Raw genomic sequence first — 16,601 nt, 5'->3', positions numbered from 1 at the left:
TATGGATTTGAAGAAGGAATTATATACAGGTGACTAGACATTCATATTCGGGGGGGAGCATGCAAGAGGCATATTTTACCTCTCACACCTTTTGGTTTTTCGACTTTTCTTTCAGATGAGGTCTTGAGGTTTTTCACTACTTCATTCCAAAAAGTGTGGGTGGGGGGATCAAAGGCGCACAAATTGTATGTGTATTCATTCCAGAATTTACTCAACCTTTTTTAGGAGGCATAATAGATGAGTTGAAGTTCTTCTTTTTTCTTGAGAAAGAGTGCATTGTCTGGAAAGAGTTCTGTCCTGGCCAGGCAAAGCCTTTGTCAGCCCAGAAGCTTCTGCTTCACAATCCTTGGTTGCCTCACGATAGTGGTTTCTTTTTGTAGCCCAAGCTTTGATTGCTTTCATACATCCTAAACTCAGACTGCTAAAGAGTGCCTAGTGCAGCAGATGTAAGCTACAGTGAACCTTGTTTAGTCATCGGGAGATTTAGTAGGCCAACCACATGCTGGGATTTTTTGCATAGGACTAGGTGGCACTCTCCCAAGCCTTCAACCGTGAATGCCTTTTTGCCCTCTGAGTTTAGAGCAGCGGTCCCTAGACTGTGCTCTTTAAGAGATTTTGGGCTTCAGCTCCCAGAATCCCAGACTATTGGCCAACATGGCTGAGGCTTCTGTAACTCTGGGTTCACAGGGGCTTCCAAATGGACTTTAAAGCAACATGCCAAAATTAATTTCCAAAGTGGGCGCTGAGGTGTACTGAATTGTAGCTTGCTAGAAGAAACAAATTGAAGTTTAAAACTCAGTCCAGAGCAGTTGTCCAGAGAGGAAACATGCTTCTCTGTGTGTTTTCTGCGTAGGCTTGCTTTTTTCTATTAAGTCTTCATTGTGGTAACTTTTCTTCTCTGCATTGGGTGTGATTTGGATCATTGCTGTTTCTGATATAGCAATGATCTCAGAAGAGTCAGGCCCAGAACAGTAAGACATGCAGAAAGGTGGCCTCCTCTGAGTATAGGTAAATAGAGTTTTGCTGTCCAAGGCCTGGGAAATAGTTGTTTAATGTGTTATGACTGGTAAAATTGTATTTTATTTTATTTATTATCTTTCCTTTCCTGATGTGAGGCCCAAGACAGCATACAATAAATTAAAACAGAGGGCAGCTAAAATCTTATTGTACAAAGTTTAAAAACAAATACACACCGTTAAAAGAATTTTTAAAAAAAGCACACCACATTAAAAGGCCCTTCTGCCACATTAGTTAAGAACAAAGGTAAATAAATATATGAGCTCCCAGTTTAGAAAACAGAGTCAGCAACAATTCAGAAGGGGCGGATCCTAGCCCAATAGGGTTTGCAAACCCCAATACCAACTCAAGAGCGATACTGGTAGCAGGGAGATACCTTTGGAGTTGGATAACATCGGACAAATGGGTACTAGAGGTCATGTTACAAAATGCAATTCCAAAGGAAACCAGAGAGAAGGTTTTTCCCCAATCACCATTATCTAAGGATTTAGAAAAAATACAGGTTGTTCAGGACAAAATCACTCATTTATTAGTCATATCAGCCATAGATGCCCCAAGGGATGAAAAATACCAAAGTGTATATTTTCTATTCTTGACAGTTCTGAAACGCAACAGGAGTTACAGACTTGTTCTGGATCTGAAATTCTCAATGGGTTTGTCCAGTACAGATGGTTCTAGATGGAGACTTTGGTCATCCTACTGGACATTTTGGAATCATTCTATCTGAGGACTTTGGGCCAGAAGACATCAAAACAAATGCTGTCGTGGATAGTAGAAAGCCTGTATTTTTCAGTTACAACCTAGCAAAGGTTGCACGACCAGTGCATGTATAGGCTCAATTGACTAGGTGAATTGTGCCATTGGTGGCCTATAGAGTGTCAGCTTCAATTGAGGACATGTAAAGAACTTCAGGTTGGAAAGAGCCTTCTGCTTTTGTGAGACATTACAAAGTGGACAAGTTCAGGGCAAGCCACGCTGCCTTTGGTAGGAGAGTAGGCTGTGGTTAACAATAATTCTACATAGGTCCTCCCTGTTATTGGTGGCTTGGTTATATCCCAAGTGTTGTGGACTATTCCATAAGTCTCATGGAAAATGAGTGGTTGATACATGCCAAGAATGATCATTCTCATGCAACTGAAGGAACAGGGAGAGAAATAATTTTTAAGAGTTAGAATAGTGTTGAATAAATAGGTAACATTTTTTGCAAGGAGTGTTAGTATTAAGCGAGTAATTCTCTCAAGTTAAATAATATTGGGATTGCTGTAAGTATCAACCACTCATTTACTAGCATCCTTAATGCCCTACTAGACAACCCTACACCATTTCTCTTTTCTTCCTGGCAAGGTTCCTTTGCATTTCACAGCTCTGCAGTACGAGAGAGATGAGTTGGTGAAATTTCTGGACCTTTTACAGCATCATGTAAAATGTTTTGTCATTGTGTGCCTTCAGTTAGTGACAATCTAAAAACAAAGCCCTTAATGTGACATTCCTGGACAGATTCCTTAAGAGGAAGTCTACCATCCCCTTTCTCTGAGGCTGAGAGAACATGAGCCCCAATGGTTAAATCCACTGGACCTATACCAACTTCACCATCCAAATTAGAGTGATTTTGTTTGCATTTGCTGTTGTTGTTGTTGTTGTATGCCTCCAGGTTACTTCTGACTTTGGCTACCCTAAGGCGAATCTATGACTGGACTTGCTTGGCAAGTTTCTTCAGAGGGGGTTTGCCATTGGCATCCTCTGAGGCTGAGAGAGTGTGACTTTCCCAAAGTCACCCAGTTTGCATAATGTCTTACAAATTCTTCATAGTGTTCTGTCATGTGGTCTGCATTCTCTTCTTATGGGACAAACTGCAGAAGGCCCCTTCCCCTGCTGGAAGACTGTTGGACATAATGGTGCAGAGAAATATTTCTTTATAGTCCCCATTACCATGGATTAGGCTTTGCAATAAGTTATCATCCATGTTCAGTCAGACTTGTTCTGAGTTTTCCATCAGTGATGCTCTACACTCTGTCCCTGTTATTTCATCATTTCCAGTTCCCTCATAAATCAGAGGAACGCTGCACTGGGGCAGTCATAGCCACCATGATGGCAGTTTCTCCATTCCAGATACCAGACTTTGATAACCTGTCCAGTCAACAGTAAACTCTCCAAGAAGCATCATGAATCTTTCTAGAACCAGAAGACTCTTGAGGTGTACCATCTTAATCATTACACAAGTTCCAATGAATCTGAAGTCCCACCAGGTAGTGATCTGCCCATAACAGTGGAGCTAGAAGAAGTTTCTCCACACCTAGATCACCATCATACCATCCAGCACAAAAAGACTAGGTCTAGAGCATGGCTAGCAGCGCGGGTGGCATCAGATAATGCTTGGGACAGACATGGTTATTGTGGAGGACATGAAATCCAGAGCTACTCACAGCAGCAGTCTCCGTATGGACATCAGAATTCTCCCAGCATAACAAGCTGAGGGGACTCCAAAACCCTTGCTGAGAACAACTCAAGTCAGCTCAGGACACCAGCATAATCACTATTCTGTCCCAGCCATCCTCCTTCAAATACATATACACACATGCATACCAGGAGACTTCAAGACTGCATTCCTGGTGAGAAAGATGGAGTCATATTAGACCACTGCATCTAAGATATTTATCACACTATGCTCTTAAAGAGCTACTATTCCAGTGTGACTCCTCTAGCAGCCTCCTGTTGCATGCTGGGATTGGCAGTTTTAAGGAGCTGAACTTCTCTGCCTGAGAATTCTAAATACCCCTCCTTAAAACTGCCAATCCCAGCATGCAACAGGAGGCAGCTAGAGGAGTCACACTGGAATAGTACCTCTTTAAGAGCATAGTGTGATAAACATCTATGTCTCCTTGTTTCCATGCATCACTTGCTGCTGTACAGAGAATGCAGGTAGACAAAATGGGAGAGATAGCCCCCATCCCCCAGCATCATCCAGCCAGGTCTCTGTTGTACATGCCAGGTCAGCATGCTTGTCCATGATCACGCTGTTTTTCTGTTTGCCAACCAGACATTAATCAGCAGCATTATTCACCCAGTGTGCCTGTTGCCAGGGCTATCCAGACTATTTGAACTGGGTACAGTTTGGGGGCAACCTATACGCTGTGGGTCTCCCTTCTCCCATGATGCTGTCTTAATTCATCTCACAATTTTGAATTAGAGTTACAAAATAAATCATGGATAGTACAGTCAGCCCCCCTTATCCACAGGCTTTTTAATCCATGGATTCAAGCATCCATGGCTTAAATATATTCAAAAGAAATATAAATTCCAAATAGCAAACCATGTTTTTCCATTTTATATAAGGGACACCATTTTGCTATGCCATTGTATTTAATCGGACTTGAGCATCCACAGATTTTGTTATCCACGAGGGTGCCTGGGACCAAACCCCAGTGGATACCAAGGGCCCACTTTATATAGCCCTTTGTTCTTTGAAAAAGTAAAGTGAGAAATTTTATCAGGGCTGTTGAAATTTGTATGCAGAAGAAAAGGCCTGACTGAAGATGGATAAGATATGAGAATGTCAAACTGTTTTTCCATGCTGTCAGCATGGATTGTAAAAAGTGTGGATTGAGATGTGTCGTGGTTGGTGGGATCCTTGGGATTTTATGTATATTTATACTGTTGTTTTTATTTGTAACTGCAGTTTCTGGATGAATAACAAAGGTGTTATTCTCTCATTTGAGTATTTATAGATAGTTTAGGCAGACAAAATTGCCAAGGGAATGCAGAAACGGCAAGTATGAGTTCTGAGTATGAATGATCATTAAATGTTTCACTATGTGATTCTAGAATGTTGGGGTTTGAAGGAAAATTTCACCGGGGGGGCAGAATTCTTTGGGGTGAACGACCTCACACACCCCTCCTATAAGTAGCCCTCTTGTTAGCAACACATGAAAATGCCCCAATGCTCTTTAAAGATCTTGGTTCCTTCATTATTCTAATATGTAGTCTTAGAGGTAAGATGGTCCCTTGAAGCAGCTTGCAAGATAAATAAGAGAAGAGAAACAATTCAGTGTCGCCTTCTAATCAAATTAAGGTAGGTCTACAAGCACTGCAGTCATGTACCCCAAACACAGTCTTTTGATACTGGCTTAGTGGTCAGTAATGCTGCTTTCACAGCCAGGATGGATGTCTGCTGCTGTGCATCCCTGCAGTTGCCTGATCCCACCTTGGATAGTTTATTTTAAGGTGAGGATGTTACGTTAGCCTTGAATTGTCATGGTGCCTTGGGGGTGCGGGAAGAGAAAGACTTAATGCTATCATTTTATTTTTGTAGCTAAAGAACCTGTAGCTAAACAACAACATACTCCCAAATCGGTTCCTCTTCCTACTCAAAAAGAAGAGGATAGTTCAGAGAGTGATTCAGGTGAATATTTTGAATACAAGCATGCATGCTCTCTTGCACTGTAGCCTTTTATGGCAGGAATGTTTAGTTTTATGTCTTTCAGAGGTATTAAGTTATTCAGTATATTTTGTCATAGACTATTGATATGTCCAGTCAGTGCAGGAATAATTTGCAAAGGGGAAAATTTTGTATGCTAGCAAATATAGCTGAATGAACAATTATTCTGAGGAACAGGCTGGAAATTTCTGTTGAGTGTTCATATTTAGAATTCTAAGACATTATTTGTAAGATTTCTGAGCCATTTGTGGATAGTCCTCCATCTATGTGCATAGAACCTGTCCTCCAGAGTTCCCATTACAAAAATGCACTTTCTGTGCTCTGTGACATCACTCTGCTTACATAAGTACTTGCACCAAGCAAGCTGGCAAATAACTAGTGAATGTATGCAACTGTAAGTTGACCTTATCTATAAATTGAGGTTTGGGGACCAAAATTAAAATTTTTGATATGCCCTGTTGATAAGTCAAGGGTAAAACCTGGGGGGGAGGTGTATATGGTAGCAGTGATTATAGTCTTTTATGTGATATCTTTGTTTGATATAAACCCAGAAAAGCTGACAAACATATACAAATGTCTTATTCAAATCCTTCAAAGCCTGATTCCTCACATTGCTCTTTTGAGAGGAGGTGCTAAACAGCAGCCACCACTGCCATTTTCCCACCCAGGCATTCAAAAAGGCAAGAAACAGTGCCATGGCAAAGTAGTAGAGGGGATCTGTGTATCTTTTAGGTGCTCCTGGGACAGACTAAGTTCTCATTTTTTTCCAGACAGAGAATAGGATGATTTTTTTTATTATTGTAAGAGTTAAGGTACAGTACCTCCATTGACCCATGGATAAGTTAACCAAGGTTTTTTTGGATTGATTTTTTCACTAAAAGCTTTAGACTTATACATGAACATATACATTAAGTGAAGAATGCTTTTTATGACACCAAGCTCTATATAATACACAATTGCTAATATTTTCCTATTTTGGGGTACTTGTTCTTTTTCTCAATAACATTAATGAAAGTAGTTCATTAGTAATTGCCACTTAGGGGCTGTAACTGTGAATTAGACTTTATTGTTGGATTTGTTGTGTGAAAAGGCTGCAGTAGAAAAAGATCTTACCTGTTCTGCCAAGATGTCTCTACCCAATTTTAGTATAACTACTGCTTCCTTACCCAAGGGTGATCTTTGAGTAGGGGAAAGGGCAGTAGAGAGGAAAGATGGGAAGTAAAAGATAAACCTCAGAAGGAGGCTTTCTCTTATGCAGTCTTTGATACATCTGTATGCATATGAGTACAAAGCTTGCCAGAAATGTGTTCTTGAGATTACATTTGACAGTACACTTGAAATATGCATGTTTCTTCCATAGATTCTTCTTCTGAAGAAGACAAGAAGGAAGCAGTAAAGCTTTCTGTCAAATCTGTTGCAGCAAAAAATACTGCTAAACCAGCTAAATCAAAGCGTGAGAGCAGCTCCTCTGATACTTCAGGTACTGAAAATGACAAAGTGATAAATTCGGTTTTGTTTTTAAAATATCCACCTTCTGCACCAAGAATCCTAGAATCCTAGAATTGGAAATGACTACAACTTCCTGACAGTGAGAGCTGTTCGACAGTGGAACACACTGCCTGAGAGAGTGGCAGAGTCTCCTTCTTTGGAGGTTTTTAATCAGCCTGGATGGCCATCTGTCAGGAGTGCTTTGACTATGTGTTCCTGAATGGCAGAGGACTGGACTGGATAGTTCAATCCTTTGCCATTCAGGAACACACAGTTTATTATCCATTTTCATGTACTCGTCACACTTAAGTGTTTAGGCACAAACACACAAACCAAGACATTGCAAACACTGAGCTTGAGTTTCTACTATCAGTATTCGTTGTACTGGTGTTACTCTATGTGTAGCTTTATCCATTAGTCTCGGAAAGCCTCAATTGCAAATGCATGATCAGTGTCTCATAATTTCCTTCTGAAAAGAATGGCTTTGAGAACTGTCAGTCATCAGATCTGTTCACGTATTCTGTGAATATTAGCTTCTGCTTCTGTTAGAGCAGGTGCAGGACTGTGGACAACTCCAATTCCTGCTCAACAATCTTGAGATGTATGTACATCCCATGTTCTAGACTTGACAGAAAATAAACTTGGCAGGAAATGGCCAGGTATTCTAAGATCTCAGTGGGATGATGTTCTCCAGGAGCCCCTGTCTTGAAGTACTAGATGTTTTCTCCTGTTCTTATTTGGAAATAATAATAATAATAATAATAATAATAATAATAATAATCCCGCCTCTCCCTATGGATCAAGGCAGGTTACTGTAAGAGGAAATAAAATTTAAAACATAACATAATCAAAATAATATAATCCCCAACCCTCCACCAACATCAAATTAAAATAATTGATTACCAATTCAAGACTAAAATTAGTTATAAAAAGGTTAAAAGAACTCTAGGGTCTAACTTGTCATTCTGTATACAGTGGTGACGCTAGGGGGTGCAGACTGCATCATAGAATCAAAATCATAGAATCATAGAGTTGGAAGAGACACACCCTAAGGGGGTGACACCACTGCCCCTCAAGCACCTCCCTTTTGGAAGAAACGGGCTGTGGCATTCACCTGCTTCTGTTTAAAATGCTTTAAGAGATGGTGGGAGTGGGGTGAAGCTCAGTGGGAGGAGAAAGGAAAGGTCCCAGAATTTTTTTTAAATTCTAATTTCAATTTTAAAAAAACATTTTTTAAAAAAATTGAATGCTATTATTTTCAAATTTTCTTTAAAAACATCACATTTTAACCAAATCTTCACTATGTTCATTGTCCATATGATATTGTAATAGGAAGGTATAATTTTAATTTTGCTAATTGTTTATATTACAACTGTTGGCATTACATTCAGAGGTACTGTATATGGAAATTACGATTTACGAGTAACTAGTGCCAAAAAACATTACTGAGGATTCTGTATGGTTTGAAATGGGAGGAGGTCAATGGAGGCATAACACCATCAGTTTCCGCAATGGGTGACACCAACCCTAGTGATGCCACTGTCTGTATATACTGTCTTTTCCTCATTCTAATGCTGAACTGTGTAAAGAATGTAGACAAGATGTGTCTGGCAGTAAAGAATTGCTTTTGTCAACGATTTTTAGTTGAGAATTTGTTTTTGTAGATTCAGACAGTTCTGAGAATGAAGTTCTGGTGAAGTCTGCAGACAAAAAAACAGCAAAAAAGGTTCCTGTGGTGACAGTGGCAGAAAAAGCTGATGGCAGCACTGATAATAAGAAAGTTTCCAAAAAAGGACTTGGTGCAAAGACTACCAAACCAGGCTCCAAATCCAGTATGCCTGCCTCCAAAGCAAGCAGTTCAGACTCAAGCAGCAGCACAAGTAGTGATGAAGAAGAGAAAAGGCCAGCCCCGAAGCCAAGCACCAAGTTGGCAGGAGGGAGCAATGTGAAAGCAGGAAAGCAAGCACCACCTGAAAGCAGCAGCTCTTCTGATAGCTCCAGTGATGAAGAACCTAAAAAGACAGAAACAGGAATGAAAAAGAAAGTAAAGGTTAGCTGCAGTACATCTGAGAAAAAGAAATCAAAGACTTCATCCAGCCCTGAGGGCAAAATATCAGCATTAAAGAATCAAAAATCTGAAGTGGCTAGTGATTCAGAGTCCAGCAGTTCTAGTGAAGAAGCTGTGAACAAAGGTAGGTTATTAGTCATTAAGGAAGTATTAGACACGAGGAAATCAGTTTGTTAAACATTAAAAATCACCAGAAATTCAATGCAGCCTGCAGGCCCTTCCCATTTTTGTGTCTGCTTAACAGAAGCAAAAAATGTGATCTTAACACACTAGTAGAGGAGGTTTCACTTTTCCCATCCTCACATATACCATTTAGGATAGGAGAGGAATCTGTGTACATGTGTGGAAGGAAGGAAGGTTAGATATTATTAGATATTTATGTAGATAAATACACACCCTGTCTACCACCATATGACCCTCAGGGCAGAAAAGTTGCTGAGCCTTGTGTTAAACTTTTGTTTAATGTTATGGTAATGAGCCTATGGCCAGAATTCTATTGTGGACATACACATGTAAATGCCCATTTTGCATGCAGATGTCCATTTTTGGGCACTGCAATAGTTGTTATTCCCTTCCTCCCTCTGCAGCACCCAAAGACGACTTGTAAAGATCCTAAAGCCATCCTGCATAGCCATTCCATGCATTGTAGCAGGCAGGCAGGATCAAAGAAATGTCTGGCTTCATTCCCTGGCTAGATGTCAAATGTTCACAGCAATTCTGAGACCTGCTGGGATTCTCCAGGGCTCTCAGCAGTGCTGTAATCATTAGCATTCAGCTCTGTTGTAATCATTACTGCACTGCTGTAATCATGCAACCCCTCTGAGGTGATGTTGGATTGAGGCACGTATGAGCCTTTTGCTGCTCACACGCTCTACTCAGCTTAGTTGCAAAACGATTGGTAGCTTTTACTTCATTTTCAAATTAACTCTGTTTTTCAAATTATGGTTTATAAGGCTGGCTTGTGTCCTCTCACTATAGTTAAGATTACGAAAGTTTGAGGGTTCAGATCATGGTAAGCTGAGTTTAATCAAGAGCAAAAGCTTCCAGCTGCACCACAGGAGGAGACAGGCTCATCCTCATACAAAGCCATGGTTTAAAGTTTTGGTTAAACCGGTTGTATCTGAAGGAAGGCCGCCTTCATTGTTAGTGTAATCTGTTTGTAATAATCACTGTTTCACTGTCTATTGGGCAGCTGCTCAGTTTCACTAAATCAGAAACAAGTTGGAAAAAAACATTTCCTATTCCCTCTTTTCTCCTCATCCCCAAGTTCTTGCTGTTTGGCCTAGTAATGAATCCTTTGTCTAGAGTGAATTGTGATTTTTTTTGAAGTCTGACATGTATGGGATATATGGCAGGTCTACCCAAGAAGAAGCGGAAAAGGGAAGAGGATCAGGAATCAGAAACTCCAGACAACAAGAAAATGAAACCTAGAACTCCACATACATTCCCCAAGATGAAGCGAGTGAGTAAAAGTGATTTATTGCTTGCTTTTGTTATGAAAGCTGCATATGATTTTATTTGCAGAAGTTTTCAACTATCCCATAGAACTCTCTGAAACACTAAAAATAGGAATAACTGAGTTCTGTGGCTCCAAGCCACTGTTGATTGTAGAAGTGACTCTGGCCCAGGAGGATCTTACTGTTTTGACGAGTATAACCAGAAATTAGATTTTTTGTCATATGCTCTGCACTACCATGACAGCTACTGTACAAAATAACAAATCAACATTTCTTTCAACAGCAATCTAGTCCTTTCCGCAGAGTAAAAGCAGAGGAAATAGAAGTGGATGCACGGGTAGCAAACAATTCATTTGATGCTAAGGTAAGAGGAGGACAGAGCTATATGTTTCAAACAATAGTATGTACAAAATTTTAAAATGAAGGGCTGATACAGACTGCCAAAATAAAGCTGCTTCGGGTCTCTTTGGAGGTATGCTTTTTAAATGATGCATGCATCCTAAGAATCCGGAAGCTGCACCAAAAGCTGCACTCCGGTGCTTAGGAATTGAGTGTGGCTTTGGCGCGACCTCCGGACTCTTAGGACCCATTGTTAGAATCCTGTTAGTATTCTACCAGATAGTGTTATGTAGTGTAGTATAGTAGTTGGGGGATGATGGGGCTTTAGCTGCAGCAGAAGAATAGATAGTGATAGTAGTGCATAGCAGTGCCAGGTGTCTTATCTAGTGGCCTTGAAGGCCTGGCTCTCCGAGCACTCAGAGCTGGGAATGTGCTTTCACTTCTGTGGGAACCAGGAGGGGCTTCGCTTGGCGGGTTTCTGCTTGGGAGGGGGTTTGGCTTTTGGGGATTCTGTTACTTTGTCTTTGGGAGGGTGTGGTTAGTCTCAGCTAAGAAGCTGAGTGAGGCACATGTCTGATTCTGGATCTATCAATAAAGTGCTGTTGATTATATCAATCAAGCTGACTGGTTGATTGTCTGGGATTCTGGGTGCTAACTCTGACACCCATGCATCATTTAAATAGCATACCTCCAAAGAGACCCAAAGCAGCTTTATTTTGGCAGTCTGTAACAGAAGAGACTTTCTAGGAACTGCTTGTTTAATGTTTTCCTGGCTAATGATTTCTGACTGTCTCATTTCTCTAGAAAGGAGCTGCAGGAGACTGGGGTGAAAAGGCAAATGAAGTTCTGAAATTTACCAAAGGCAAATCCTTCCGACATGAGAAGACAAAGAAGAAAAGGGGAAGCTACTGTGGTGGCAATATTTCTACAGAGATAAACTCCATCAAATTTGAGAGTGATTGAGTTTCAATTTTGCCTACAGAATTTTAGGCTACAACAGGCTAAGTGATTAAACGGTGGCTATCTCTTTTGCCAAGCACTGATTTGCATAGCCTCCTGTATGGTTAACATGTGAGGACAGCTGCCAGTTTAGTTAATAGCAAAATGTAACTTTTAGTGGAGATGCATGATTGTTTCATTGGAATTTCCTAAACATTTTTTTACTTATGTACACCTTTATTTTAATTTTAATTTTAGATGGCAGAATTTTAATTCTTGCACTCCTGACAAAACAAGTGTAACCTCTGTTTTTGATTTTTCCAACAAATCTAGGATTTGGTGTACATTGGTAGTAACATCCAGTCAATGTTCCTCCTCTGTTCTATCAGACACATTGGGCAAAGAATTAAAGCTTACTTGCTGTCTGATGAATGAACCATTTTGTGCCCTTTGATGCCATTTGGGATTCCTTATTGAATGCCTTTTTAAGTAGAGCAGTTACCAGCTGTCAGCGTTTGTTTTGTTTTTCCCACCTGATCTTTTCTTCATGTGGGCATTCTTAAAACATCCCTATGTTCTCTAAGAGTTGGGCAACTTTGCCTGAATCCAAATAAGTCTCCTTCTTCAGAAAACTGGCCATAGTCCTGATAATCACATATTGTTCCAAATGAACTTGCAGAATCCATTCTACCACACATCACACCTTAAACCATATGGCTCTTTTGTTTCAGTCACTTCAGAAATCAGAAAGATCCAAGAGTGAAGTAGCTGCAGAGTTCATTGCCATCCTTGTATTTTTATACTGGCAATTATGTGATGCTGTCAGAAGGAAATAACGGGACTACCACAATGTTTCTGCAGACTACTGTGTTGTTTGCAGTGACTTCTGCTTTATTTTGTTAGTATACAGTTGCATCTTGTGGAAACTGTTAGTCTGTCCGCTTTGCTTTTAAGAAATGTGAGGACTTTTTTTTTCTCCAGACAACATGGTTTTTTTTAAGACTTTACTGTGAGAAGTGTGCATTGTCAGTAAGTAATCCAAGCCAGTCTTACTGAATTTGGGCCAGAAAAACTTAGTTGCCTCCTTAGCATTCCTTTCTAGTCAGTGGGGCCTAGGTCCTAGGGGTTTGACAGTTTGCTATGGGAAGGTAAGCATGTGTAGAAAGGGAGATAGTGTGGTGGCTGTAGTGTGGCCTTCCTCCCATTCCCAAGGGAAGAATTCAAATGCTCACTTCTCCCACCTGAAGCATAAATTAGTACAATATGAGAATCTTTTGAGGTTGCTGTTGCAGGCATTTCAGCTGCTTCCACTCCCGTGAGTGGAAAGATAATTCAAAATCCGTCCACAATTGATACATATGTCCAGCAGTTTGTAGGGGTTCAAAAAACAAGGTTATGAAATGCCCAGATAGCTTATTCTTTCCACAGGGTTCAATCTCCTCTGTTTTGTATTAAAGCTCCATGAGAATAGTACAAAGAATTGTTCAAACTTTAGGTATACTGGACATTGTATTTTAATAAACAAGCATCTCTACTATAATAAAAATGTTTTGTAAATGCTAAAAATATTTTTGTCCATATTCCCTTAGAAATGGTGATTGAGCATCTAACACTCTTACACTTACAACAGAGGTTTTATGTCCTACAATTTTGATTGCTAGAGCTGTGAACAAGGGCTAGTCCACATATTGTGCAGTGAGATGGGAAAGAAGTAATAGAATGGGTGGTACAACATCATTTGGTTAGTTAGTTTATATGCCACATTTCTCCTGGATTGGGGTCCGAGGTGACTCACAAAAAGGATAAACTAAAACCTAACAAATTTTTAAACACAATTTTAAATTTTAAATTAACAATCATCACATTAAAACATGTTATAAGCAGTATAAAATCATAACAAAAGTGAAGGTCTTTGCCCACCAGTGAAAGGAGAGCTGAGAGGGGGCCAGCCCAGTGTCTCATAGAAGGGCATTCCAGAGGGTGGGAGCAGCCACAGAGAAAGCTCTCATGTCCTCACCAAACACGCCTGTGATAGTGGTAGGACCGAGAGAAAGCCCTCCCTGGCAGGTTCGTATAGGGAAATAGGCTGGACTTAAGCTGTAGCAACCAGCTTAGCAACCAGCTAAACAACCAGCATTTTGACTTGTGCCTGGATGCAAACTGGTAGCCAGTTATGTTGTTTTAATAAAGAATTTATATGCTCCCCGTGACTGGCCCCAGTCACCATTCTGGCCACAGCCTTTTTGGACCTGCTGAAATTTTTGAACAGTTTCCAAAGGTGGTCCCATATAGTGTGTGTTACAGTAGTCCAAATAGGATGTAATCAAGGCATGTGCTACTGTAGTCAGATCTGGCTTTTGAAGGAACAAGCGCAGCTGGCGCACTAGTCTTAATTGAGCAAATGCCCCCTGACCACAACTAAACCCTACGCATCCAGGCTCAGGGTTGAGCCTAGAACACCCAAGCGGAGAATTTTGAGATTTCAGAGGGAATGGAATCCTCTACAGCTGAAGACATTCCTTTTGCCCAGGAAATGAATATTTCAAACTGGCCTGTCATTCTTGAACATGATGGGATTCAGGACACCCCCCCTTTTTTGGGGGGGGAGGTTGTTTTTGGTAACTACTATTTTCAAGGGCCAGGAAGGATCCTGCTCACATGTTCAGGTTGCCCAAATTGAAATGTATCCAGTAATACAGGACAAGCAGGTGCCAAGATTACATCTGTTTGATCTGTAACTATAACATCTAAGTGAGATTGGGATTGGAGTGATTTTGTCTGCAGAGTGCCTTGCAAATTTTTCCCAGTACAGTATGCTGTTAAGCAGTCTGTGTCTTCTTTTGGGCCAGAGTGTAAAAGGCCTCTGACCACTAGAGACAGCTCCACTGGACAACACTGGTGGCAGAGAAGTATACAGTTGGCCTTCTGTTTTCGCAGGGAGACCCCACATATCCAAGCACCATAAGCTTAAATGGCACGTGTGCCCGCGAGCGTGTATAGGACGCACGCCATGGGAGCACGTCCCATTGGAAACAATGGAAGTCGCCCCTCCATCCCAGATCTGCATGTTAGGAGGGGCGACCAGTTTCTTTGCTGTCACCAGTGCTATGGCCTAGGTTTTACAACAATCCGTTGGATTCGCTCTGAGTCTTCCATCATCAGCATTCTGGTCTTTGTCCCACTTGTTTATCATTGCCAGATCCCTAGTAAACTAAGGATCTTGCTTGGCTCCACTTCATGGGAGGGAGTGATTGGGGACTATCATGCCCGCTGCTGTGGCCACTTCAACCAGGGCTTTCATAAGAACAGTTTCCTATGGCAACAGGAACTTTTTCAAGGAATCCATTGGGATCCATAAGCATCCTAATACCATCTTAGTCAGCCCCTCGCCCTTGCAGAGGTTCCCAAGTCACAGTGAGTATAAACTCCACCAGCTAGTGCTCAATCTGTGATAAAACAAGAAAGTTCTTCCACACCCAGATCATGGTGTGTCATTTAAGCCCACCACAGAATATTGGGTCCAGGGTGTCCTGCACCATGGGGACATCAGATATTAGTTGAGACAGACCTATGCTTGTCATGGTGAACATGAATCCCTAAGAGAACGGTCTTCACCTAGCACAACAAGCCATGTGGATTCAAATACTGCTGCCAAGACCAACTTGGCTAGCTCAGGAAGGCAGATTGTTGCGCAATGGAGCGCATGACACAAGAAAAGAATCCCTATTTTCTGCTGACTGTCAATCTTTTCAAATATATGCACTTAGACCCAGCAGATTTATTTAATTTTTGTGGGATGGGGCACTCAGAAAGGGAGATAGAATCATGACAAATTACTGCAACTCCACTTCCCCAACCTCCAGGCAGGCAAAACTGGGAGAAGTTAATATACATACACCTGTGAGAGTCAAGGAAATGTACTGTCTAAATAGTAAGGTGCTGTTCATATAATAACAATAATAAGCAAGCTTTGGCATTAATGTTTGGTGATATGGAAGAGTTAATATGTTTATCCAAAAATATATGTAGTTTAGAAGGAAGCCTTTCTGGGGAAGATGGATCAGACATGGAGAAAAGAGGTATGAAAACTGGAGGAAGGTATATGAACAATTTAAGATAATAAAACCAGTTCCCCACCTGTATAACTTAGACTGAGGAAATGAAGATCCTTGCCATTTGTCAGCTAAACTGGATTCTGTCTAGGATCACTTGCCATCACCTTCTTATACTGCAGATGATACCAGGTAACAGCAAAGACTTGGGGTGACTATTGAAGAAAGTCAAGGAAGACATTGCAATAGCAAGTAACCATAGATGATTTAGATCACTTTAAGTTTAAAGTAGATGATGAAGACATTTAAATAGTTAAAGCTCAGTAATCAGAATGGAGACTGGAGTCAAGAAAGCAGAAGACTGGCACTTGGAAGGGCAGCTATGAAGGAAGTAGGCCAGATCCTCAAATGTAAAGATATACTGTATCATTGAATACCAAAGTTAGGATTGCCCATGCCATTGTATTTCTAGGTTCTATGTATGGTTGTAAAAGGCGGACAGGGAAGTAATCTGATAGAAGGAAAATTAGTTAATCTGAAATGTGCTGGGGGAGAGTTCTGTGGATACAGTGGACTGCCCAAAAAACAAATAAATGGCTCTAAGAGCAAAACACGCCTGAACTCTTCTTGGAGGCCAAGATGACTAGACTGAGAATATCATAATTTGGACCTTTCAGGAGAAGACACAATCACTAGAAAAGATAATAGTGCTTGGTAAATTAGAAGACAATAGGAAAAGAGAAAGACCACAATACTCAAATCAAGGAAGCCATGGGTTTACCAGAGTTTGTTGGTGACAGGTTGAT

General features: G+C 40.8%; 1 protein-coding gene across 1 annotated transcript in view; it reads left to right on the top strand.

Annotated features, from left to right (window-relative positions):
* Positions 1-13,309, top strand: part of NOLC1 (nucleolar and coiled-body phosphoprotein 1) — a 34,163-nt gene extending 20,854 nt beyond the window's left edge. Inside the window, exons 9-14 of the mRNA XM_042458441.1 lie at positions 5,327-5,416; positions 6,813-6,932; positions 8,605-9,132; positions 10,364-10,470; positions 10,749-10,829; positions 11,609-13,309. Of these exons, the coding sequence (XP_042314375.1) occupies positions 5,327-5,416; positions 6,813-6,932; positions 8,605-9,132; positions 10,364-10,470; positions 10,749-10,829; positions 11,609-11,767 (1,085 nt within the window). The 3' untranslated portion in view covers positions 11,768-13,309. The remainder of the gene's footprint in view (positions 1-5,326; positions 5,417-6,812; positions 6,933-8,604; positions 9,133-10,363; positions 10,471-10,748; positions 10,830-11,608) is intronic.
* The last annotated feature ends 3,292 nt before the right edge of the window (positions 13,310-16,601 follow it).

Source organism: Sceloporus undulatus, chromosome 3 (genome assembly GCF_019175285.1).
Source record: "Sceloporus undulatus isolate JIND9_A2432 ecotype Alabama chromosome 3, SceUnd_v1.1, whole genome shotgun sequence".
Classification (NCBI taxonomy): domain Eukaryota; kingdom Metazoa; phylum Chordata; class Lepidosauria; order Squamata; family Phrynosomatidae; genus Sceloporus; species Sceloporus undulatus.
Note: the sequence above shows the minus strand (reverse complement) of the source record. Positions and strands in the feature narration are given on the sequence as shown.